The sequence below is a fragment of the Kryptolebias marmoratus genome, linkage group LG11 (genome assembly GCF_001649575.2).
Source record: "Kryptolebias marmoratus isolate JLee-2015 linkage group LG11, ASM164957v2, whole genome shotgun sequence".
Lineage (NCBI taxonomy): Eukaryota > Metazoa > Chordata > Actinopteri > Cyprinodontiformes > Rivulidae > Kryptolebias > Kryptolebias marmoratus.
This window is the reverse complement of record NC_051440.1, coordinates 5821602-5846289: the sequence shown is the minus strand read 5'-3', so window position 1 is coordinate 5846289 and position 24688 is coordinate 5821602. Positions and strand designations below refer to the sequence as shown.

The following is a 24688-nucleotide window of genomic DNA, read 5'->3' as shown; positions in this document are numbered from 1 at the left end:
GAACATGAAGAGGTAATTTAACCACTGAATCAGGTGTGTTGGAGCAGGGAAACAAGGAAAACATGGAGGATGGTGGCCCTCGAGGACCAGGATTGGCCAACAACACAGGATCAGGATGGTCAGCTGCTCCAATAAAATAGAAAATATTCCTGATTGTTACTTTGATCCATCTACAGATTACCCATTAGGTCATTAACCTATTTAGACTTTCTCCAAACTTGTGTTGTTCAAAAAGCAATCCTCAACAGGTAAGATATTATATGCTTATAATCTGTCCACAGAACCACACTTTCAAAGATCTTAACTTTCCCTTCAAAGGTATTTACTCAAACATTAAACCGTTTAGTCCAACTGTGTCCAAAATCTGTTCTAGCGTGTTCTTATCATCGTAAGGCTTCGTTCAGGGAATCTGTCAGTGGGTTTAAAGTTTGTCCAAAATGAACTAACTGAGTTACTTTATGTGAACTTGTCCTTCCGCTGCAGATGTGAGCAGTGTCAATCTGGATGACTACAACATCCACGTCATCGCCAGCATGCTCAAACAGTGGCTCCGGGACTTGCCCAGCCCGCTCATGACCTTTGAACTGTACGAGGAGTTCCTCAGGGCCATGGGTAAGCAGCTCTGAATCAGGCGCTGTCCCACAGCTGGGAGGCGGCTCTCTGAACAGCTCACTGACCTGAAATCTGCCGTCTGATGCCGCGCATGTGTGCTTTCTGTTTCCAGGCCAGCCGGACCAGCGGGAGATGATTCGAGGGGTGTACTCGGTGATCGACCAGCTCAGCAGGACACACCTCAGCACGCTGGAGCGCCTCATCTTCCATCTGGTCAGGTCAGTGGTGTGATAAAGATCAGATTTAGACAGAAAGCCTGAAAATTAAATTAGGATTTTAACAGCTGAAAGTTGTTTTTAGTTTTTTTTTTCTCTCTGAGCTTTTAAAAGCTCTGGGTTTGCAGTCTTGGTCCGTTACCTTCATATCAGTGCTCTGGGCACTGTAAGAATCAGCTTCAGGATTAAAAAGGATTTTCCCACGGCACTTTGCAGAATTGCCCTGCAGGAGGAGACGAACAGGATGTCTGCCAACGCCCTCGCTATTGTGTTCGCCCCCTGCATCCTGCGGTGCCCCGATACTATCGACCCGCTGCAGAGCGTCCAGGACATCAGCAAAACCACAGCGTAAGTCTTAACACCCCAACACATTCTTTATGCTTCTACAATACATGCTAGGTGAAGTTGACATCCAGCTGTTCTGACTTTAAGGAAGCTGGGTTTGTTCATGAACCCTTTTTTTATGCAAATCTGTTTTTAAATTCTGAACATGTATACTGACTTTAGGAGCCGTGATTTGTATCTTTTTTGCGCTTTCTGTAAGACCTGCCTCTATAAATATAATTTAGTTTATGACATTACCAAATGCTAAAAGTGTCTGTCTGTTCCCCACTACATGGATTTCTTACAAACACAGACTGCAGCTTTATCAACTGAACGCAGTTAATAATAAAAGAGGCTTCCCTTGAGAAATGCACATCGCCCACCACATTGCAAGTCTCACGGGATGTTAAGGATGACTGTCAGCTACTACCACACCAAATTTCAGCTCAGTAACTGTAAAATTGACTGAGTGATGGCGGGTTTTGTTTTTTCCACACTGTGACGGCCATCTTGAATCAAGTTGACTTCAAAAGTTAGTTATAGATGTACATCCAATGATTGCTTTCTGACAGTATTATACTGTTGGTATCATAGTAGTATTGTAGTACTGTTTTTATATCAGACAGACAAATGAACACACATAGACACGGGCAAAAAAAACAGAATCACCTGCCTTTCATTATTTCTGCTGCAGTTTTAATGGCGCAACCAGCCCCAAATCCTTTATTTCAGACTAACCAGATTGAATCTATCGTCTGCAGGTGTGTGGAGCTGATCATCAACGAGCAGCTGAGCAAGTACAAAGCTCGTCTGAAGGACATCAGCAGTCTGGAGTTTGCAGAGAGCAAAGCCAAGAGCAGGCTGACCCACATCAGGAAGTCCATGGTGAGAGCCCACTCCAGTTATAAAGTACGAACCGTCCTCGTGTCCCGTCATGGATGGAGAGTGGCGTTCGTTCTTGACTCGTTTCCTTCGGCTCATCGTTGAAACGGAGACGAGGTTCTGCTCAGTGAGCAGCTGGCATGGTTTTCACGCTGAGCCATGGCAGGTCATTCCCGTGTGTTTCTTCCCATTGTTCATCTGCAGATTTCACTGTACTTTTTTTAGCAATAAGCTGGCTTTAAAATTCTTAATAGTTTAACTCTGTTGCCTACATACAGTATCCCTTGAGATTTTTCTCTATTCATGTAGGTTTTATTAATTTCCTAATGTACTTAGAGAACAGAGGATGTTGAAAAAAAATAAGTAGCGAGCAGAAGGACTAATATTGGTTATTTCTATTAATTAGTAAAAGGACAAACTTGAGCACTGTATAAGGATGGGGAAGAAAAATCATCTATCCAAACTGCGTGTAAGGCTGCAGTTTGGGCCTTCCAGTAATATAATGTGTAACGTTATACAGTAGGGGGGTAACGTAGGGAGGTGCATGTATTCATACCAAACCATCACAGTACAGACGTCAGGGTACACTACATGCAGTCAGATGAAGAATATATTACTCACAAGCAATCATTACTGTCATCTAGAAGAGGGTGCGCATGTTTGAATTGATCACAGTGGAGGAAAATAGTCTAAAGCACGCTGCACAAAAGCAAAGCAAGAACAGCTTGCTCAGACGAAACACACGACCTGCCAGTTTCTTTCAAGTCATTTCCCAGTAATCCACAGTGGACGGTGTGGGTCATATTTGGCGCACCTCGAAATGATCTATGGTGTTGATTAAAGGGGCGTTAAATATGTCACAAGGTGTTAAGTGGAAGCCACCTGTGCATCAACGGCACCCCGGTGTTCACCATTTTATTTATTGTTTTTTTTATTTTCACGTTTTTTGCATTTTGTCACATTATTTACCTCTGTACTGACTTTTATGGTGCATCAAGTTTTGGCCAAATTATCAAAACTAACACTCCTGTGGTCATTTTCTCACTAAAAGAGTTTATTAAACTCTTAGACACATGACCTGTAGGGCACCATTGGACAGTTTAAATTTTATTTAATATTATTATTATTTAAATTTATACTTCAGTTACACTTGACAAACCTTATCTTGCTGTGCACGATCTGTGACCTTAGAGCCTCCCACCAGGCAGGAGTGTCTCTGCTTCTGTCAAGGTTACTTTGTTCAAAATGAGTCAGGAGAAAAATAGTAAAAAATCGCTTCTTGTTTTTTGTACCAAACCCATACCAACCATGCTGTTACGCCACCATTTTACAGTACAAGTTTTATCAAGATGTTTTAGTAAAAACTGACTTTAATGTGCTGCTTAAGGAACAGCATATTTTGTATTTATTTCCTACTAACCTCAGCGGTTAAGGTGGTGCTTTGGGTCCAAGCCTGCTGAATTTCTCTGGTGAATTAATCAAAACTTTCCAAGTGAGACTGGTTCTCCTGATTTGCTGGTCGTCAGATATAAGTACTGAATAGGGTTAGGGTTAGAATGTGCCAAGAAGAGATCATAAAAAAAAAGGATTACATGATTACAGATCTTTCAAGCTTTACTAACTTGTTCTCAGTTGAGCCTAATAGTATGCACATCTTCTTACCTGCAAATAACTAGATCAGTTCCTCCATGACGACCTACACCGATCCCTAACCCTGATCTGTCCTTCCTTCCTTCCTTCCTTCCTCCCCCCCGCCTCCCCTCCTTTCAGAAACCCGTACTAATTGCTGTTAGGTTTATGAGCATTTCCCGCACTGCCACCCCGGTATGTATGCCCCTTCCACGCCATTGTGCCCGCCCGCCACCAGTCCTGTCCTGTCCTGTCCATCCGTCCGTCCGTCAGTCTATTCGATCCATGCTGTCTGTAACGTCCGGTCGCAGCTCTCACCATGTCTGTCTGTCAACTCTGTTAGGTGTCTGATTGTTTGTTTGGGTTGATTTTTAGTCACTTTAGTTCAAAGGTTAGCGTTGCTTGTTAGCAGTGTCATTGTTTCGACCTGCATACAGCGATAACTGGATTATGACTCGCTTTTAGGCAAATCTAAAGAGCCTGACAGGATTGAGGTGAATGTGACTGTATTCCATTTTATTTGACTGTTATTAGATTGTACTGAGCTGCAAATGAATGGAGTTTAGCTTCATTTGTTTACTGTCTTTAATATAGAATTACACCAATAAAAAACTATTTAGTTTATTGAAATGATAAAAGGATGTTTTAGGTGGCAAAGTATTTCATAAAGGTCTTTTTAGCACAAATGCAAAAGAACAAAATCCTAAACTGAATTACCACAACAGGCATTTCTGTTTTAAAATAAATAAACAAGCCACTGTAAGAATGGACAGTTTGTTTGACTAAAATCTACTAAATTTAACATTGATCTTATAACATATTGAGCTGAAAACTCATTGAATTCAGTGGGCATGGATTTTACTGTCCTAAAGGGATAGTTCGATCTTTTGAAGTGGGGTTATGTGGTCAGGTCGTGATCCGCTCACCTGCTTGTTGACAGATCTGTGAGCGACCTTTGACTCTGACAGGATTGACGAGCTGTCGGACTAAAGTCGACTGCTGTCATTTTCAGTCCGCTTCAGTCTCGAGAATTCAACTCCTGTCGGTTTTTGCATCGCACAGTTAGTTACGAAGAACTGTGTGCCTATTTGAGAGCACAAATAACGACAGTGGCAGCTAGCTATAGCGTTTGCGTCGCTGTTCAGGGTGCAGCAGTCTAAGTGTGTCGCTCCACTGATCTCTCTACTCTCTGTCTCTGCTTCACACTGTGTTAACATGCAGCCTAACACAGCTAAGTTTAAGGTAATACATGTGTTTGTCCGTGCGTGTGTTTTGATGATGGTGTGTTTGTGTGTGTGTGTAGTGTAGTGATATGAAGCGGACCTCTTAGCATCTTTAGCAGGGATGTTGTATGCTGTGCTCAGTGTATCCGTATAGTCAGCATGTGGTAAGACAGCCAAGCTGAGTTTGAAGACCCTCAGCTGTCTTTATGAACAATGAAGTGTCCGCTCAGTCTCCACAGATACCCCCCTTCACTATGTGTGTGTGTGTGTGTGTGTTATAGAGCAAAGGTCGTGTCCGACAGAGCATCACCCACGTGCCCTCGCCTCCTCTGAGCCCTAAAGCCCCCTCTGTGGGTGAAGGAGAATCTGCAGGAGGGGGCGGAGGAGGAGGTGATGAGGATGCAGCGGAGGCCGGGCTGAATGAGCAACAACGGCTGGCGATGCAGCAGGAGGAGCAGATCCTCACCGAGCAGATCGAGAGTCTGCAAAAAGAGAAGTACGTTGTTGATGAGCTTAAATTGAGAGTTTAGTTGTTTTTTTTCCTCCATCTGTCACAGCTAATCAATTAAACTGAAATATGACTCATAAAGCCTTAGTTTTGGCAGATGTGCCGCTTGGTTAGTGGCTCAGACGTGACTTTTCTAATATCAGGAGGAGTGTCTGTCTGCCCCTTAATTAACTAACTCCTGTGTGAGGAGAGGATCGCGCCCATCGGGCCAAAGTTTTCTGTGCAAACAGGCTGACGGTGAGGACCCTAATCTATAGCTGCTGGTGTTTTATTTTTTTCTTTTTGGCAGGGAGGAGCTGACATACGAGATGTTGATCTTGGAGCCGCGGGCGTCAGACGACGAGACGCCCGAGTCTGAAGCCTCCATCGGCACAGCAGACAGCTCTGAGAACATCACCATGGAGACGGAAGGAGCCACGTCCGACCCCTCTGGTGTGTGTGTGTGTGTGTTTGTGCGTCACGTGGGCTGGGATCGCAGACCTGCTGAGTTTGTATTTATACTCTGATTATCACCAGAAAAGACACGTGATGATGCGTGATTTTAACCAAACGCTCAGAAAATAATCATTGGGTGTTCATCGACAGCTGATAAACTTTTGGAGTTTTTGGCTGAATTTAGTTCGCAGAAAAACATTTATGAGCTGAACCACTTTTATTTAATGGGTAAAGTTTTAGGACGAGGCAGAGACCTTGTGCCTGCTGATTTTTCTTCGTCTTTGCTCTCTCTGTGGGTGTTAAATCCTGTTCGTGCCCTCTCCCCGCAGACCGAGGGACGTACCGATCCAGGAAGTCGGAGGCGAAAGGCCGACGGGTGCTGCGTCGCCAGCCGGACTCCCAGGACTCCGCCGACTCCACCTCCACCATATCCTCCCACCCCCCCTCCTCCTCCCTCTCCTCCATCGCCTCCGGCTCCCCGTCGCCGCACTACCGCTTCCGCTCGTCCTCCTCGGGGCCCCTGCTCACATCCTGCGGACTGGGGGCCCCGCTGGCGGAGCCGGAGGGCAGCCAGAAGCCCGGCAAGACTCGCCTCAGGCTCAGGCTGAGCCGCAGCTCGCCGCGCGACTCCTCGGGAGGCCGTCGGAGGGAGTCGGATTTTGGCTCGGGGCCCCAGCAGCTGGTTCTGTACGGCAGCAACGAGTTCATGGTGTGACAGCGGGTAAAAGGGGGAGGAGCGTCCGCCGCATGTCCAGAGCACGGGAAGGGGGCGTTGAAAGGGGAAGAGGCCGAGCGAGGGGTTGACAGGAGGCCCTCCTCGGTGCCTGTGCCCTCCTCCTTTTGGTCCACTTCAAACGAAAAAAAGCTGTGAGAAACGAAACGAAGGACTGGACATACGACCCGAAGGGACACGTAACAGCAGGCGGTCACAGGAAGACGACCCATGGCTAACGTGGACGGGCAGAAAGAGTGCTTTTCGGCCCCTGCAGGTCCACCAGAGGTCGCTGAGAGGAGAAAGGGATATATGGGAGGTTAGCAGCTGGAAGGGGGGAAAAGAAAAGAAAAGAAAACAAACAAACCTGCGAAGCCAAATCTTACAGTGCACCATCTTTATTTTTTTAGCATGTGGGCCGGCGGGTTAGAGCCACCCAGATGAAATGTAGCCATACTGACTGAACGGCTGGACGTTTTCTGCTCCCAGCTCCAAGTCCGCTTCTCATGTTTACACAGGACACAGCAGGCGTCTCCGTCACACATCCTTACATCACTTACAGGAGACTGTGTCAAACTGTTATTATATTATTATTATTATGTTACAGAGGGGAATGGGTGTACATAGAGTCCCGCGCTGCTCCAGGGTTCGTTCATTGTAGATTTCCCTCCTGTTTTGTAAAGTGCCGTGTCAAGAATTCAGGTTCCACTCTTTGGTTTTTGATTTTTTTACTCGGTTTATGGTCAAGGTTTTCTTTTATTACCTGTTCCCACCCCCCTCGCGTGAAGATCAGAGCCAGTTTTTGGGTGTACTCATGAGAAAATAAAAGAAGGAAACGCTGACAGCACCGCCAGAATGTGAGGCACCAAAAGTCAAATGTCCGTCAGCCAGAAGTGTTTTTTCGTGTTTACTTTTTCTTTTTTTTTTTTCTTTTTTTTTTATGCTGCGACAAGACGGTTTTCCCTTCTGTTTAATTCCGAAACATCAGTGTTACTGCGTCAGGACTTGAATTTTTTTAAATGTAAATAATTGCTGTATTATAGGTGTCGTTAATGTCAAAAGGTTTTTTTTCTTCATTTTTTTTTTGTTTTTGTGTGTGTTGTTCAAATGAAAGCCATCGTTTTCGTTACTTTTCCATCTCTGTGCGTCTCCCTGCATGTGTCGTCTCTCGCACACCAGTGCTCCTTCAGATATATCCATGTGTAGACGGAAATACCGTTTCTTTTTGACGTTTGTCGCGTTCGTCCGCGCACTGAAACCGTCCATGTTTGTTACTCCCAAGCCACGCAGAAATATTCTTCCTCCTTCTTCTTCTTCTTTCTCAGCGTAACAGTAGCTCTTATCTCTGCAGATTCCGGCTGTGAAAAGTACCATTTAATCCACATTAACCAAACGGGGAGAAAAACACGTAGCAACCTGACCCGGCCCGTCCATATTCCTAATCTCTCTCCGCCTCTGTCCTTGCAGCACTTCAGCAGCTCCGCAGCAGTCGCATGCGTCCGTGTCGTCGATCGGATACTTTTGAGCACTTTTTAGAAGCTTTTTTTTTTTTTCTTCTTCTTACCTGACGATGTAAAGCAGACGCGTTAACCATAAACGTGAGCTGGAAGAACAAAACTGCTCCCTGGTTGATTTGTTTGGGGTTTGTTTTCTCGACGCCATGATGTTTGTTTGTGAGGTGTGTTCATATGACATTCTGGAAGAAAATATTTAAAAAAAAATTAAAAAAAGCTTTAAAAAAATAAAAAGTAAAGAAAAGTGAATGTACCTGTCACTGGAAGGCATGCCTTTTGCTTTCTGTGTTTTTGTTATTTTATACACCGTGTATGTACTATTTATGATTGTTGTTTTTTTTGTTTGTTTATTTGTGTTGTAAATTAGTTTAAAAGAATCTGTTAAATTAATAATAATAATAAAAAAAGAGGATATATTATCCTTTCATTACCAACCATCACCAACGGGCCACACTCGGTCAGTCATTTTTGTTTTTTGTTTTTTTGCTGGGAAGCAGGGAAAAGAACAAAAACAAAAAGAAAAAAGTGAGAAAAGTGTTGCATTTGTTTGTCTTTGCCACTCTGGACATAGTCATGTATGTATACGGTGCAATTTGTGCTTTTTTTGTTATGTTTTGCTTTTTAATGATATAAACATGTCTATGGTTGTAGGAGGAAAAAAAAAGACTTTATGGGGGAAATTCATCTGCTTATTAAAAAAAATCAAAAATGCAGTCGAACACGGGGTGAGTTGTGTGATGATTCACTTAGTGGCAAAGCATTTATGAGGGACCGGCATGCGTTTTCTAACAGCGAAAATGAGGAATTCTTGCTGCTTGCATCTAATCGGCGACTCTTTTGTTCATATATCCGCATCGGTGGCTTTTCCATCACTCAGCCACGAACGTCAAATCACTCTCTGTAACACTCTGCTCAGGTTTTTATCATTTTTAGGAGTTAGGATGTGTGTTTCAGACACATCTTAGCCGGCTGTTACATTTGGAGATTCCTCTACAACCCCACATCTGAACAAGTTGGGAATTGGTGCAAAAATGTAAATAAATCTCATAAACCCATATATTATTCACAATGGAACAAAGTAAATATACTATGACCTGTAGATGGTGGGGTAGTCAAAGTCTTCCCATTGTTTCCATTGAGGAACAATAACTGGAAAACCTGAGAGATTCAGCCTCTCTAAGATGCTCTTTTCATACCCAGTCCTCTTATTGACCTGCTGCCAATTAACCTATTTTTTTTGGTCTTTAATGTTCCATTGTGAATGTAGTGGCAAAAATAAATAAATACGAATTGTGAGATAACTGTTTCAAGGAATCAGAGACAGATCGATCTTTGAATTTTATTCCCAAGGCAAAAAGACTCATTGAGCTCAGTCAGGAGAAGAGCCCTGAATTAAAAATAACACACACTTTTATAGGGAGGCTTCATTACATCAATTCAGCCAAACATTTACATGGTTACTGAGCAGCTTTGCTTCTCACAAACAGAATCTAACAGCCAAGTCTAGGTGGAAGGGAGGGAAGAAGAAACAAAGTTCACAGGGAGGAACCGAGTCTCTTTTCAGTTCCCCACATATCACAAAGATTAAAAAAACAAAACATTTCAAACCTACAAAAAGAAAAATAACCTCATCACACTTGTGCAGACAAGAATCATAACCATTGCTATATGTTTTTCTGAAAGCAGAACATCATTAAAGTTTTCCATTACATGAATAAAGTGTGGGTTTATGAGATTTTGAAATCACTGCATGCAAATTTATTTACATTTTTACACAATGAAACAACTTCAAAGCTCTAAGTTGGTATTTAGATGGAAGAGATAGATGGATACACCCACTGTGTAGTGTCTGGAATCATCCCTCATTTTCTTACTGTATTTTCTGGACTATAAGGCGCACTTAAAAGCCTTCAATTTTCTCAGAAAACGAGTGTCCCTTATAATCCGGAGCAGCTTATATATGTAAGAAGCCATAATATTTTATTACGACTTTGGTAAACTACAAAGCTGCACTGCTTGCAGCATTAAGGCTCAGTTATGGTCGCTCAAGGCTCCACGCACGGCACACAGACCTGAGTGAGCGGTGGAGGCGTTTATACTTGACGCTCACCCTTCCGTGAGTTTTGAACCATTTGATTATCTTTGTGATCTCTCCTAGAGGGATCATATAAATGCTGACACTGGAGAACCAGCTCTGCTAGAGCACCGAAATCGTCCATTTTGAATGGAGTGCGGACCGCGCGCTGTGCAAAGTTACATAAATTGTGAGGTGCACGACGATGCGCTTTATAGTTCAGTGCGCTTTGTATATGACAAAACTTTGAAAATGGACCATTCATTGACAGTGCGTCTTAAAATCCAAGTGTGCCCTTTAGTGCGGAAAATATAGTATACTGTTTTCAAGGAGACAAACCTTGTTGTAAACCAGTAGTCTCCAACCCTGGTCGCCAAGGGCCACTATCCTGCATGTTTTACTTGTTTCTCTGCTCCAACACACCTGATTTGAATCAATGGCTGATTAACAGGCTTCTGCAGAACATGAAGAGGTAATTAAACCACTGAATCAGGTGTGTTGGAGCAGGGAAACAAGTAACACATGCTTAATGGTTCTTCGTCTGGTGTGTCCCTGTGATGGACTCGAGACCTGTCCAGAGTGTCCCCCATGTAGACAAAGGTAAACCTGGATGGCGCTGCCTGATTTAAACCGACAATGGAAAACAAAGAACGAACATGCTTTTCCATAAGTGTTTGAACACAGTTCGAAATGTCTGTTGGAAACGCAAAACATGGCCCCAGTGGCCTAATGGATAAGGCACTGGCCTCCTAAGCCAGGGATTGTGGGTTCAAGTCCCATCTGGGGTGGGGAACAGAGTGGAGCAGCGGAAGCGTGCTGGGCCCATAACCCAGAGGTCGATGGATGGAAACCATCCTCTACTAACCAAATCTTTTTTTTCTGAAACAACATGAATCACCCACTGTCCTTCACTGAAAGCAACACCCTCCTCTGTACTTTTTAATCCCTCATTTCATTCACTCCTTCTTATTGTTCTTCTTCTTCTACCACTACTATGCTGACCAACTTCCTGGCGCGCGTCAGCCCCGTTGCCCTGACAACGAACCGTTCCCCCTCTCGCGTGCAGTAAAACGAAAGCGAACACAGAGCGGGGAAAGTTCCGGCTTCGCTCGAACTGCGCCGCTGACTTGTTGTTGTTCTGTAGCTGTCGACAGGTGACCGCAGCGTCAGCGGCGGCAGGGACGAACCGAACCGAGCTGGGGTGAGTCACGCGCGCGTTTTGTCGCGAAGAAAGGGAAGGCGGCGTCGTTGTGTTTCTCTTCCACCGAAATGAAAGCGGAGCGGCGCGGAGCCTATAAAGCCAGCTGTGAGGAGTGAGAGGCTCCTCACCACAGCTGGCTTCACATCTGTCTCCACATCTGTCTCACGGCTCAGCTGACGACCCGGAGAACTGCTTTAAGGTGAGGACATAGTTAATGGAGTTAACTAGTTAATCTAGTTAAGTTATAAATCACTTTTCCCCCTTGTTTGACTGGACTCAAAGGGATTCTTTTCAATTTTTCATTTATTTTTTGCAGATGGCTGACAACACAATCATCGTTTTCTTCGACCTGGAGACCACTGGATTAGGTACAGTTAACCTCTCTGCTGTTGTTTCCTCGGTCGGTCAGTGGCAGGTTTCACCTGAGTCAAACCTGAACTTTTAGTCACTTTATCCAAGCAGGCAGAGCGGGAAGATGACCTATAACATCACTATAACCCTCATCAGGAATCAGACCCACCTGCTCTGTTTCATTTCCCATCACTGCAGAAAATAACGTGCTCCCCTTTGACCTCTGATTTAGTTCAGATTTGGCAGCAGTGTAGAGATGAATGCTTTCATCGAGATGAAATTACTTTTTCCTGGCTCACCCGACAAAGCAACACCGCTAGCGCCACGTTTAAAACCCCAAAACACTTCACACCTGAGCACAAAGCCAGAGATCAGTTGTCATGGTCTCTTCCAAGGCAGACACCGGTCTTTACAAAACCAAGGCAGTAATTTCCAACGTAGATTATTTTGAAAATTTCTGGCCAATATGTGCCATCCATTTAACAGAAAAGAAAAACAACAACAAAACTGCTCAACTTAAACAATCATGTGTGTAACGACACTTAGAGGAACTTGGATGGTTGAAAATATTTATAAAAGAGCATTCTGGCTTTAAAAAAAAAACTAAATTATAGGCTAAAGTTTCATTTTCAAGGCCCTGCCAATGCCAAATGAATGTGTAGGCAGGGCCGATTGCAGATTTTTTTTTTTGAAGTGTCAGAACTTTTAAAAATGGGCTGTTCTGAGCCTCTCTTTGCCCCTTTCTGGTTGTATTTTCAGCTCGCGAACGCACCGCGATGTCTTCAATCCCGTTTCATGTTTCCGTACCTGTGTTTGTGAGGCCGGTGTGAACTGTTTAGCTCTTTAGCTGCTGACAGGCACTCATCAGGTGGAGCCTCTGATAAGGAAGGAGGTCCAGGGTTCACCTCGATTTCTGTGTTTTCTTTTTCTTCTCCCACGGCCACACGCCCTGCTCTGGGCCTGCGTTTCCAGGGAGAAGAATGAGGGATTAAAGCTGGCTGTTCGGTCGGAGGAGGGGGTTTGGAGAGCGTGTTTAATCTTAACCTCGGAGATGTGAGACTACAGGCAGGCGAGGCCAGTTTTGACCCACATGTTAACATTCTCCTTGGCGGGTTTACACGCCGCCGCCTCCTGAGAGCGTCCTGAAACTCAACTCGCCCTTAGAGTTAGGGTATCCTGACTGGATATGGAGAGTTTCTCACAGCCGGTGTGAGTCATGCTGTGTGAATACTTTGCTTATGATTAGCATATGTGGCACGCTGACCAGAGTCGCAAACCTTTCATGAGGGATGGTAAAGCGTCCGCACTCTACACCCACTGCAGACAAAAATGTATGTTTCTACAATAGAAACTACAGCTGAAACCAGATGTCTACATGCACCGCACAAACAGAAACAGAACCATTTTTCCCCCCCTCGCTCTCTGACCCTAAATCAGACTAAACCTTTCCTGTTTTTAGCTCAGTTAGGATTCATTTACATTTGTTAGAAGTAGAAAATGTTTTATTGCTTCCTTCAAAGTAACAAGTTTCCATCCACTAAGACTAACCGAGCCTTTAAACAGTTTGGGGGAAAGCCCGCATGATGATTCCCTGGCTTTGGCAGCTTTTGGTTGGTGAGTTGACAGCGTCTGAGTCAGCTGGAGGCACACCTGTGGCTGTATGTAAGGCCCACATCAAACCCACTGCCTATTTGTGTGGCATCATGTAAAAATAAAAATAAAAAATCAGCCAAGAAATCAGAAAGAGAACTGCCGACCTCGGCAACTCTGGTTCATCCCTGGGTCCAAGATGCTTGAAGGTTCGTGTGTTCAAACGACAATACACAAGTAGGAACGCCGTGGGAACGTCCTGCCATCATACAGCTTGGGTAGGAGTCAGGTTCTGTGTTCCTGAGATGAACGGGTTGGGGTGTGAAATGTGCGAATCTGCCCCGAAACAAAAGCTAAAGAGCTTGTGAAGATGCTGCTGGAGCCGCTCAGAGAGTCATTATCCAGTGAAACGAGTCCTGAACCGACACGAGCTGAACGACATCTCAACAACAACAAAAAAAAGACAGGTTAATGTTTGCAAATGAACAAAAAGACCTTAACGTTTGGAGACATGTCCTGTAATCTGATTAAACTAAAGTTAAACTGTTTGACCATAATGACCGTTGTTACATTTGGAGGGGGAAAAAAAAGGGTGAAGCTTGCAAGCCTGAGAACACCATCCCGACTGTGAAACACAAAAAAAGTGTTAGTCAGCACGGCGGCCTGCCATCCTGACTCAGAGATCATGGGAAGAATCAGAAGACGTGGAAAGGAGAACTGTGGAACTCGTCACACCAGTTCTGTCAGGAGGAACGGGACCCGGTTCCTGTAAACTCATGTGAGAAGGAAACCCAAAACATCTGACCCGAGTCATTCAGCTTAAAGGCAACACCACCAAACACTAAGATATTCTATGTAAGCTTGTGACTTTGAAGAAAGTAAAAAAATCTTGTTTCTTATCCGGGAATTCTAACTGGGCTAAAACAGGAGCAGTCTCGTCGAATTTAATGTCAGACAAGGAGGAAAACAACGGTTGTGTCATTTTACACAGTGTTCGTAAACATCTGGTTTAAACTGGGCATGATGTAAGGATTAAAAAGACCAAACAGATGTTAAAACTTTCCTCTGACGCTCTTTAAACGTACGGTTCAGGTCTGACTCGCACTCGCGCTGTCACGGCTGCTGTTGTTTTGATGAAACCTGAGCGCAGAGCAACGATTCTTCAACTTTTAAACCACTCCAAATGTTCCGAGTGATCACTTTTTCTCATTAAGAGGCATCACATAGTTCATCGCGATGACACACACGCTCAGCTCTTAAGCAACTCTGAGGCTGAAACTAAAAGCAGATTTTATCTCTGTGTGGGTGGACGAAATGACTCGATCCTCATCATACCATGCCGTATTTGGCAGAACAGGAAATTTTCACATGTGCCGTTAGTCTGCTTGGCCGCCACCCGCTCAGAGCAGCGGGGTGTGTCACCTTTCCAGAAAATCCTCCACTCGTCCAGGGTTGCAGAGAGACCACAACAAGGGATCTCAATTCGACGCAATCCAGTTTAGGCCAACAAGTCGCACAAGTCCTCAAACTGTGCTTTCGTTCCGCTGACAGCCCAGCATCAAAACCTCAAATGTGTAATCGGATGGAAAACGGCACTCTTTCTGCTACATGTGGACTCTAGGTTTCTGTTCCTGAGAACCCCTGCTGCTACTTCCTGAATGTTTTTTTGTTGTGGTTTCACGACTGACATCGGCGATCATCCTGTGCTGGAAAAGGAAATAACTGATGTGACATCCTGCCTGATCATGTCAGTAAACAACACTGAATACTTTTATTTTTCTTTCAGCAGAATTCAAACTCAGTCAGAATGATCAGTTTCACTTTTTGTTCATGTGAAAAGGAAATCCAACTTTTTTCTCCTGTCTGCACCTGAACTGTTTACACTGATGACATCTAATGCAACCAGCGAAGCCCCCTTTCAGGGATAAATATATAGAATAGGCTAAGTTAGAATGTGCTTGTTTCTTACAAATTCAGAACTTTAACTCCTACATTTAATGTGTGTACACATATATTTAATAGAAGTTATATAAAGGTTATAACCTGCTTTCAGTTCATCAAGATGAACGATTCTAAACTGGTTTAAATGAATCTAAATAATGAAGTATCTGAAGCGCGTTTTTGACGTACACACGGCAGAGAACCACATGGCTGACCCAGTCCTGGCCCCTTCTTCACTGAAACTCAGTGTTTGGAAGTGATTCCGCTCTCTTGAAGTCAAAGGGGGGAGGGGAATGACCTTGACAGGAGCCACATCATATGCGAGTTGTGTACACTTTTGCACACGGAGGAGGAAACGTGGAGGAGGCAGTAAAGCAGCGATATCCTCTCCACATATATCAGACAACGTGCAAGAAAGTTCAAACCCGAACCTCTTAACCCCTAATATAGTATGTGTTCCATAGCAGACAAGAGCTTCACCAGTTGCTGAGGGGGTCTTGGGAGTTTGATTGTCCAGACTACGTACTTTTTTATAGACCACATGAAGTCTTACAACCTCATCCTCTGACTGGATTTTGTAATTGGTGCTACTGGAGTTTTGGGTGCCAAGGTTATTTTGTACAACCAAATCAAGAGCTGTGTTCACGTTCTCAGCACAAAGCCCAGCCTGTTTCCGGTGCGGGTCGGACTCCACCAGGGCTGCCCTTTGGTTTTGATCCTGTTTGTGTTGTTCATGGGCGATGTGACGATGAATGATGTGATTCCGTTGATGTCTTTAATCCACGGCCTCCAGTGTGCACTGGGTTCAGTTCACAGCCACGCGTCACGCATCGGCTTTTCTATGTCTGAGGCCTTAGTTCTCAACCAGAAGAAGGTGGAATACAACATCTGGGTTAAGGGTTAAGTGATGGCAAGACGGAGCAAAAGTTTGACCAGCAGATTGAGGCCTCACCTGCAGCAATGAGGGCATTGCCCCAGTCTTCTCAAAAAAAAAAAAAAAAAAAAAAGATCTGAGCTGAAATGCAAAGCTCTCAATTTACTGGTCCAACCCTTACCTATAGTGATGAGGTTTGGATCCTGACCAAATCATTTAAGCGGCTTAAATGAGCTCCCTCCGTCCGGTGGCTGGGCTCATCCTTAGAGATAAGGTGAGGAGCTCCATCATTCGCAGGGAGCCACGGCTCCTCCGCATCAAAGGGAGTCAGCTAAGGTGGTTTGGGGATCTGATTGAGAAGCCTTCAGGACACCTCTCCTAGGAGGTGTTTTGGGCACAGTTTCCTCGGAGGAGAATGTTTCTTATCTGGCCAGGCATCCCCCAGGACAAGCTGCAGAGTGTTGATGAAGAGAGGGGTGTCATCGTTTCTCTCCTTGACCCCTATGACCCAACTTTGACTAAGTGGTTAAAAAAAGAATGAATCAATATGTTTAACTTTCTTCTGTTCCCACAGACACCACATCGTGTGACATCATCCAAGTGGCGGCTGTCTGCGCGGAGAAGGAATTCAACAAGTACACCCTCCCGCGCCAGGCCCTGACTCAGAGCGCCAGGCAGGTCACGGGCTTCACAGTCGGTCCAGGCGGCCTGTCTCTCCACGGCCAACGTGTGGAGACCACCCCGCTGACAGAGGTTCTCACCTCCTTCATCTCCTTCCTGCGTTCCTTCAGACGCCCCGTCCTGCTGGCAGCCCACAACGCCAAGTGCTTCGACGCTCCCGTGCTCACCAGAGTGCTGCGCGTTCACGCCCTGCTGCAGGAGTTCCAGCAGGTGGTGTCCGGATTTCTGGATACTTTCCTGCTGAGCAAGAATCTTTACCCCAGGCTGAGCAGCCATTCTCAGGAGTATATGGTTCGCCACTTTCTGGGGAAATCCTACAATGCCCACAATGCTGTGGAGGATGCCAGGATGCTGCAGGAGCTGTACAAGAGATGGAGACCTCAAACTTTGCAGATCTCACGTTGTATCTTGAGGGTGAATGGATGCTTTTTTTAAGAAATCAGAAACATCTTTTTAGAATAATGTTTCCAAAAAAAAATCTATTTAAGAATTAAGTTCTTCTTTTCAATTTTATTCTCACCATGCGCCTTCAGATGAGTGGACATCATGAAAACACAAAGAAATCTTAGTAGCTTATTCTTACACATGATCTGGCATTAATAAGTCACGTTACACCTTAGATTCACTCGTACGTCGTGGTCACACTTTCTGATTTGATTTACTCGGCGATGTAGCATTATGGTTTACTGTACTGTAACAAGTGTCATGCTCACAAGTGTTTTGGTGTGAATAGTTGATGACGTTTTCTCTGTTTCGACCAATAAACCTCTGTTTACTGTAATTAGCAGAGACTGTTTATTTCCACCACGCATCAGCAGTCACACGGGGAAATCCTTCTACTGGCAGAAACATCAACCAGAATATTTTTATTCTTTCCTGTTAGACACCTTGTTCAGTCCGCAAAAAAAGGTTTGTCAGACGGGATTCTGGGGAAGGCTTAAAATGACTTTTTAGGCATAACTGGAGAGTTTAAAACACTGACTCTGATAACAGAGATTTGCTTTATATAAACTTTACTACAAACAGTCTGTTATTTGTTTTGTCTTTTTCTATCAGGGAAAATATCCTGGAAAACATGACAGCTTAATGACGTTGAAAGTTATTTATAGTAGCTATTGAAACAGGAATTGTATAAAAAAAACTACCTGTGAGTGGGCTTTAAGCACTTCTGCTGCATTTTAATCAAGGAACTAACAGATTAAAATGATCAAAAGAGTCCAAAGTTGTGGCCATGTGCATACATTATATAAATATCTTTTGTTTTAGAAATATGCCATTGCCAGTCATAGAAATGCTCTAATAAACAGGAACTTAAGTTGTTTCTATTTATGCTTGTGTGCATTCCTCTGCTTATTGTGTGTGTGTGTGTGTGGGGGGGGGGGGTTCCACACAGTGATGTGTTATAGCTTTAACAGCAATAAAAAATAATGGAGTAATAATTACAAGAGTAATATTTAAATAAAAACCATGGACATACTATGTCAAAAACCGTGACTAAAAACATAATTTTCAGGCTTCTCGACAAAAATTTGGGAGAACTTTAATAGCAAACATTATCAGTTTAATTTGTTTTTTTTAATGCGTAAGATTAAAAAAGAAACTAAAAAGCTCAAGGGCAATGTTTTATGTTCATACTTATTTGTTTCCTCTAGGTGGCACCAGTGTGCCTGAGACCCAATTTAAAAAGTTCGGTTCTACATACAAATAATGCAAAAATGCAGAAAATTGTCATAATTTATTAAACGATTTCCCTCGTTAAAATGACAACAATTTTGAATTTTGTGTTGTGAATGTGAGTTTTCTTTCATTCCTTTTTTTATTTTGTTTCGCACATCGTACATTAAACTATGCTTTTATTTTGAAACTTTCAGGTTTCCGGGCACCACTTCCCTTAGGAGATTTTTAAAAACATGGAGGGAGAAGCTCAGCCTGAGGCGAATGAAATGATGTTTAGCAGCTAAATTCGTACTGTTTGAGACCGCAGTCAGTCCTTGTTTTGTTTGTTCATTTTCACAGAAGTGCTCTTTCTGACATTTTTAGGCTTTAGCGTAATTTTATTTCCCCGTCGTGTCGTGAACCATGCAAGAGGCAGCCGGAGCTGACGGCAGCCAAAAGCCGCTGGTTTTCTTCGACCTGGAGACAACTGGACTGGGTAAGAAACAGACATTACAGCCTGTGGGAAGAAAACAAAACTTATGAAACAGAAATGTAGTAAAAGGTTATAGTTTTATAAGTGCACGGACATACTATAGAAGTATCACAGTGTGTAGGTCATTTCTGTAAAGTCAGACTTGTCCACTCTACTGATAAAAATGTTTATATTTAATTTGTATAAGAGATAAAAGCGACAAATAAACATATCTATTGTGTACCTGAAATAAGATATTAAATATATAATGTTGGATGAAGTCCTGTGGTAGCAAGAGGGCATATTAGTTATCATTCTCTGACGTATTTATTTGGAAAAAGACAAATTTAAATATTAAACTGCTCATTGTCACCTAAAACGTACATTAAAGAACAAATAAACCTGGGAGCACATGTACTCCAATGGTCTCTTTTTGTTTAAAAATAACTTCAAGTAATCTATCTGATTATATGTTTCCTGAATGAACCTAAAACATTTTCTTCAGTCATATATTCGTGTGTAGTTAAAGTGCAGCTGTGTACTTGATTATTTTTTGTCCTCTGTGGTTGTGATTTAGCCCACAGTGACTTTGTCCACGCCACATGAAGTATCGTCTTATTGTCTTCACATTTCCTTCTCCAGATCAGAACTGTGAGATCGTCCAGCTGGCTGCTGTGAGTGGGAGCCACTCGCTGAACCTTTATGTCATCCCTCGGTGTCGGATACAGCAACAAGCGGCTAAAGTGACAGGCTTCAAGGTCCGCAGTCAGAGACTCTACCTCCATCACAACCTTGTTCTCACTAACTCCCTCAAAGAGGTCCTGGTCTCTTTCATTGCTTTCCTCCAAATGCTGGGACGCCCTCTTCTCGTGGGCCACAACATCCGACACTTTGACTGTCCGGTTCTGACTCGAGCTCTCACAGAGCTGGACCTCAGGGCGCGATTTCAGTCTTTGGTCTCGGCTTGGGTTGACACGCTACCTCTGACCCGCGAGATGCTGAAAGACCGCGGTCTCCGGAGTTTTCGCCAAGAGAACCTGGTCAGGGAGCTGCTGGGGATCAACTACAAGGCCCATGATGCTTTGGAGGATGTGCGAGCCTTACAGCGACTTTATACGTTCCTTCAGCCTATGCCAGAGGTGGTCTGCAGGCACACGTTTACTCTGGACATTATGGATTTCAAACCAGCTGTTCCAGCTGCCAAAGTACCCTGCAAGCTAACAGGACAATGCCCCCTGTGAGAGCATTTCAAACAAGAGAGGGAAAGCAGTGGGGCAGCTGAGAACTTGATGCACTTCCACATCAACTATTATCATAAAACTTTGAAGAAATGCTGCCTGGCTGCAGTAATTGTGTGCGCCAGGAATAAATTCAGCAGTTTTCTTCGGCACAAACTAAGAAAACTACCAAACATTTAGCAGCTTAGTTGTTTGTGGATCGTTTTGATGTTTACTATGTTCTGAACAGGAGTTACTTCAACTTGTGACTGTTTTGAAGCTACAAATACAGTTGAATACTTGTGTTGTATACTTTTCATTTATTTCAACAAGTGTCAGTCAACACTGTATTTAGACATTTACTGACTTATAATACATAGGTAAGTTAATATTCTTCACGTTCTGATGAATTTTGAACAAAAGTTATCTTTTTAAACTTCAACAAATGTATACAAAAATGTTCTATAAGCACTTCACACTGTATACAAGAGGTAAACAATCTTTTTACAGTCTGTTAGTTGGTCCTAAATTATATATAGGTATCGTTCATGTTAAATATTATTGTTAACTCATTATTGTTCCGCTAAACATTCAAGTAATGGTGGGCAAATTTCAGTCAAAACATTGAGTTTTATTCGTTTCACATAAATAAAAATATTTTTACTTTAAAAAAGAGAAGCACAGTATTGTGTTTTTGCCAATACCTGATAATAGACTTTATCAAGCATTATTTTTTTAACATTTACCCAATGCTGAAATGAGGAGAGAGAGCGGGAGAGACAATTAAAGGGGACCTATTATACTTCCTTGAACAAGTTAGGTCTGTTGCCTGTACAAAACATGTTCATTACATTTAATACACAAAATCATTCTTAGATATTAAGATTTCTCCTGATCAGTTCTGCCTGTTTGCGCTCATTTCAGGATGAGCTGTTTTAGGGCTACATCACTTTTATGCAAATTAGCTGCTGTTGGCCACGCCCCTCAACTCAGTGTCCTGTCTCAAAACATAAAAACTCTCTGAAGGATTAAACGCTGCAGATCTGACGCACATTTCTATTGGTATTAATTAAAATTCTGAGGATTCTGACTTTGGGATGTTCTGAACCAACATATGTCGATTCAGACAGAGACAATTGGCGATCCGAAACCCGACTGGTAGTGGGTCGGGACAGTGGCAATCAGCAGGTCCAAACCCGAAAAGTGTCCAAACAGCCGCCTGCTAAAGATCAGTTTTATTTTATTTTATTTTCCAACTTTTCTTCTCTTTTATTAAGCTAGTTCTAATGTTAGTTTAGACCAGTGGTTCCCAAAGTGTGGGGCGCGCCCCCTAGGGGGTTGCACTGCCATTGCAGGGGGGGCGCGAAAAGCGGTATGGATGAATGGGAAAAAAAAACAAAACAAAACAAAAAAACACTGCCTGACTAAGCATAATGGACAGGTTTTTAACCCAATTTTGCACAGAGGCTTTTTAAAAAATGTATTGATGATAGCAAAGTTGAATATTGTTACAAATAATGAAAAAAAGAAATATGTTTGAAAAAATACTGACAGCAAAGAATACTCTACTACAGTATAGAACTAAAAAAAATAAACAGTTACACGAAAGTGTTTCACTGTAAAAATGGTTTGTAATTTGTTGCAACCTGAAGTGTGAAATAAACTTCAGTGGAGTTTGAAAACAAAATATGTGTTTATGTCTGGTTGAACGAAGTGTGTGCCCAGTTGATTTTTTTTTTTCTGGGGGGGGGGGCTTATTGTAATCCATAGGGGGGAACCACTGGTTTAGACAAACCTGTCGTGACTTTAACAAAGATGTGTTTCTGGGACATCTAAGTTGTTCAAACTTCAAATCTCTTTGCAAATATCATGGGGACATTGCCATCAAAAACAAAATCAAGCCACGCAGCTCTGTTCTCCATGACAGGGAGAACATGAATGGACAAGTTCTATATTGCAGCCAACAACAAAACATTTTCCTTTTCCAGCAGAAATTGTTCAGTGGTAAAACCAGCAGAAGAAACGTGATGATCTTCTTGTGATGAAGTAGGTGAAGCTATACTTGGGCGGCTGGGCTCACCTTGGGGTTGCAAGGTAACAAGAATTGTGACCCAACAATCCTGAGGTTTTTAAAACAGGTCGTTTTGCGAACACCAGAAAACATTACGTTATTTGTCAAAACCGACTGGCTGTTTATGGGCTCAATCGACCTCTGGGTTATGGGCCCAGCACACTTCTGCTGCGCCACTCTCCTCCCCACCCCAGATGGGACTTGAACCAGTGCCTTATCCATTAGGCCACTGGGGCCACATTTTGCATTCAAACAGACATTTTGAACTGTGTTCAAACACTTATAGAAAAGCATGCTCGTTCTTTGTTTTCCATTGTCGGTGTAAATCAGGCAGTGCCATCCAGGTTTACCTTTGTCTACATGGACCAAGTGGAAAGCAGAACGCTAAACCTTTAGTTGGAAAAACACACAAACTCAGAGTCATTGGGTCAGGTCAAGAATTCCTTGTCTGCCTACACCTGAGGTATAATGGACACTCTTGCGCTGGTAGTAATATACACACCTTGGACAAACAATACAAATGTTGACGAAAACATCGAGACACTCACAGTATGTTCAACAGAGCAAGTACCACGTAACCACCAGCTACGATACAGCCTTGACTTTCCTTCAAAGACAGTTTTACAGTGACTTACATCTTTGAACATGTCAGCATGCGCCACAAACATGAACACTTTGGAGGTGAAACTTTCTTTGAACGACCATCTGAATGGACATCGATGTACATTTGGAATGGGAAGAATCTTCCAAATGACATTAAGGACTCTTGGTAGGTAGAAGGCTTCTACCACAGCCTAGGACTTTCTATAGAAAGCTTTTGAAACAAATGGGAGACATTTTTCAGTATGTTTCGACTAAAATTGCTTTCAGCTGTGTGGTGTCAAAGTAGTGTTGTCACTGGGGTGAAGGTGTAGAGGATGGAGTAGCTATCAGTGAAGGATCCATGTTGTTTTTGCACAGCCTGCATAGCAGAAGATGGTTTCAATCCATCAACCTCTGGGTTATGGGCCCAGCACGCTTCCGCTGTGCCACTCTGCTCCCCACCCCAGGTGGGACATGAACCCACGATCCCTGGCTTAGAAGGCCAGTGCCTCCTAAAGACTTGACTGAAACTTTGTCCTCAGAAAGGGATGGACTTAAACAATGATGTTTTCCTGTGATTCCAGATGTAGGTAAGATGATACTTGGTGTTAACTGACTGTCATGATTTAATGTATTATGTCTGTTGTCATGCAAAGAGCGACGCAGTTGAAGGAGAGCACGCTACTTGCAGAACGGACATCACAGCTGAGCAGCGTTATGAGATTGACATTTGACACAGGTATGGCCTGGCAATGGGAGCAGTTTTCTTTGTGCCGTTTATTGTTGAAAAGACGTAAAGGTTTTGAAAAGCAGCGAACATAACGGGAAGGGCATTGTTGTCGTTGAATAGGGTCGAAGCTGCGTGAAATCAGAGAAGCGGTGTGAATGGAATGAGAGATCAGAAAGTACATAGCAGGGTGTTGCTTTCAGTGAAGGTGATCCATATTGTTTTGGAAAAGTTTGCTTAGCAGAGGATGGTTTCGATCCATCGACCTCTGGGTTATGGGCCCAGCACGCTTCCGCTGCGCCACTCTGCTCCCCACCCCAGGTGGGACTTGAACCCACAATCCCTGGCTTAGGGGGCCAGTGCCTTATCCATTAGGCCACTGGGGCCATGTTTTGCGTTTCCAACAGACATTTCGAACTGNACACTCACAGTATGTTCAACAGAGTAAGTACCACGTAACCACCAGCTACGATACAGCCTTGACTTTCCTTCAAAGACAGTTTTACAGTCACTTACATCTTTGAACATGTCAGCATGCGCCACAAACATGAACACTTTGGAGGTGAAACTTTCTTTGAACAGCCATCTGAATGGACATTTGGAATGGGAAGAATCTTCCAAATGACATTAAGGACTCTTTGTAGGTAGAAGGCTTCTACCACAGCCTAGGACTTTCTATAGAAAGATTTTGAAACAAATGGGAGACATTTTTCAGTGTGTTGCCACTGAAATTGCTTTCAGCTGTGTGGTGTCAAAGTAGTGTTGTTACTGCGGTGAAGGTGTAGAGGATGGAGTAGCTATCAGTGAAGGATCCATGTTGTTTATGCATAGCCTGCACAGCAGAGGATGGCTTCGATCCATTGACCTCTGGGTTATGGGACCAGCACGCTTCCACTGCTCCACTCTGCTCCCCACGCCAGATGGGACTTGAACCCACAATCCCTGGCTTAGGAGGCCAGTGCCTTATCCATTAGGCCACTGGGGCCATGTTTTGTGTTCAAATAGACATTTCGAACTGTGTTCAAACACTTAAGGAAAAGCATGTCCGTTCTTTGTTTTCNCATTGTCGGTGTAAATCAGGCAGCGCCATCCAGGTTTACCCTTGTCTACATGGACCAAGTGGAAAGCAGAACGCTAAACCTTTAGTTGGAAAAACACACAAACTCAGAGTCATTGGGTCAGGTCAAGAATTCCTTG

At 43.5% G+C, this 24688-nt stretch overlaps 3 protein-coding genes and 4 non-coding genes across 18 annotated transcripts in view; 4 read left to right on the top strand and 3 right to left on the bottom strand.

Moving 5' to 3' along the window:
* Positions 1-8773, top strand: part of myo9ab (myosin IXAb) — a 140955-nt gene extending 132182 nt beyond the window's left edge. For 8 of the 12 annotated variants that reach the window (XM_017437015.3, XM_017437018.3, XM_017437014.3 and 5 more), the window contains 9 exons: positions 484-612; positions 725-830; positions 1044-1175; positions 1913-2036; positions 3804-3857; positions 4884-4904; positions 5167-5381; positions 5683-5825; positions 6158-8773. In XM_017437015.3, the coding sequence (XP_017292504.1) occupies positions 484-612; positions 725-830; positions 1044-1175; positions 1913-2036; positions 3804-3857; positions 4884-4904; positions 5167-5381; positions 5683-5825; positions 6158-6543 (1310 nt within the window). In that variant the 3' untranslated portion in view covers positions 6544-8773. The remainder of the gene's footprint in view (positions 1-483; positions 613-724; positions 831-1043; positions 1176-1912; positions 2037-3803; positions 3858-4883; positions 4905-5166; positions 5382-5682; positions 5826-6157) is intronic. The other 4 variants (XM_017437019.3, XM_017437026.3, XM_017437025.3 and 1 more) reach the window with 2 other exon arrangements.
* A 1919-nt stretch (positions 8774-10692) lies between these two features.
* LOC108248316 (DNA polymerase III PolC-type-like) lies at positions 10693-17547 on the top strand. Its single transcript, XM_017437010.3, has 4 exons — positions 10693-10728; positions 11273-11528; positions 11646-11697; positions 16660-17547. Exons 3-4 carry the CDS (start codon positions 11646-11648, stop codon positions 17199-17201), a joined length of 594 nt encoding a protein of 197 aa, XP_017292499.1. The 5' UTR covers positions 10693-10728; positions 11273-11528; the 3' UTR covers positions 17202-17547.
* Positions 10844-10916, top strand: trnar-ccu. Its single transcript has one exon. It is a non-coding gene; the product is annotated as a tRNA-Arg (tRNA).
* Positions 17548-18657: 1110 nt separating the features above from the next.
* Positions 18658-20421, top strand: LOC108248317. The gene is made up of 2 exons (XM_017437011.2): positions 18658-18918; positions 19537-20421. The coding sequence occupies exons 1-2, from the start codon at positions 18846-18848 to the stop codon at positions 20133-20135; spliced, it is 672 nt and encodes a 223-aa protein (XP_017292500.1). The 5' UTR covers positions 18658-18845; the 3' UTR covers positions 20136-20421.
* A 3308-nt stretch (positions 20422-23729) lies between these two features.
* trnam-cau lies at positions 23730-23801 on the bottom strand. Its single transcript has one exon. It is a non-coding gene; the product is annotated as a tRNA-Met (tRNA).
* Positions 23802-23804: 3 nt separating this feature from the next.
* trnar-ccu lies at positions 23805-23877 on the bottom strand. Its single transcript has one exon. It is a non-coding gene; the product is annotated as a tRNA-Arg (tRNA).
* Positions 23878-24403: 526 nt separating this feature from the next.
* On the bottom strand, positions 24404-24476 carry trnar-ccu. Its single transcript has one exon. It is a non-coding gene; the product is annotated as a tRNA-Arg (tRNA).
* Positions 24477-24688: the final 212 nt, after the last annotated feature.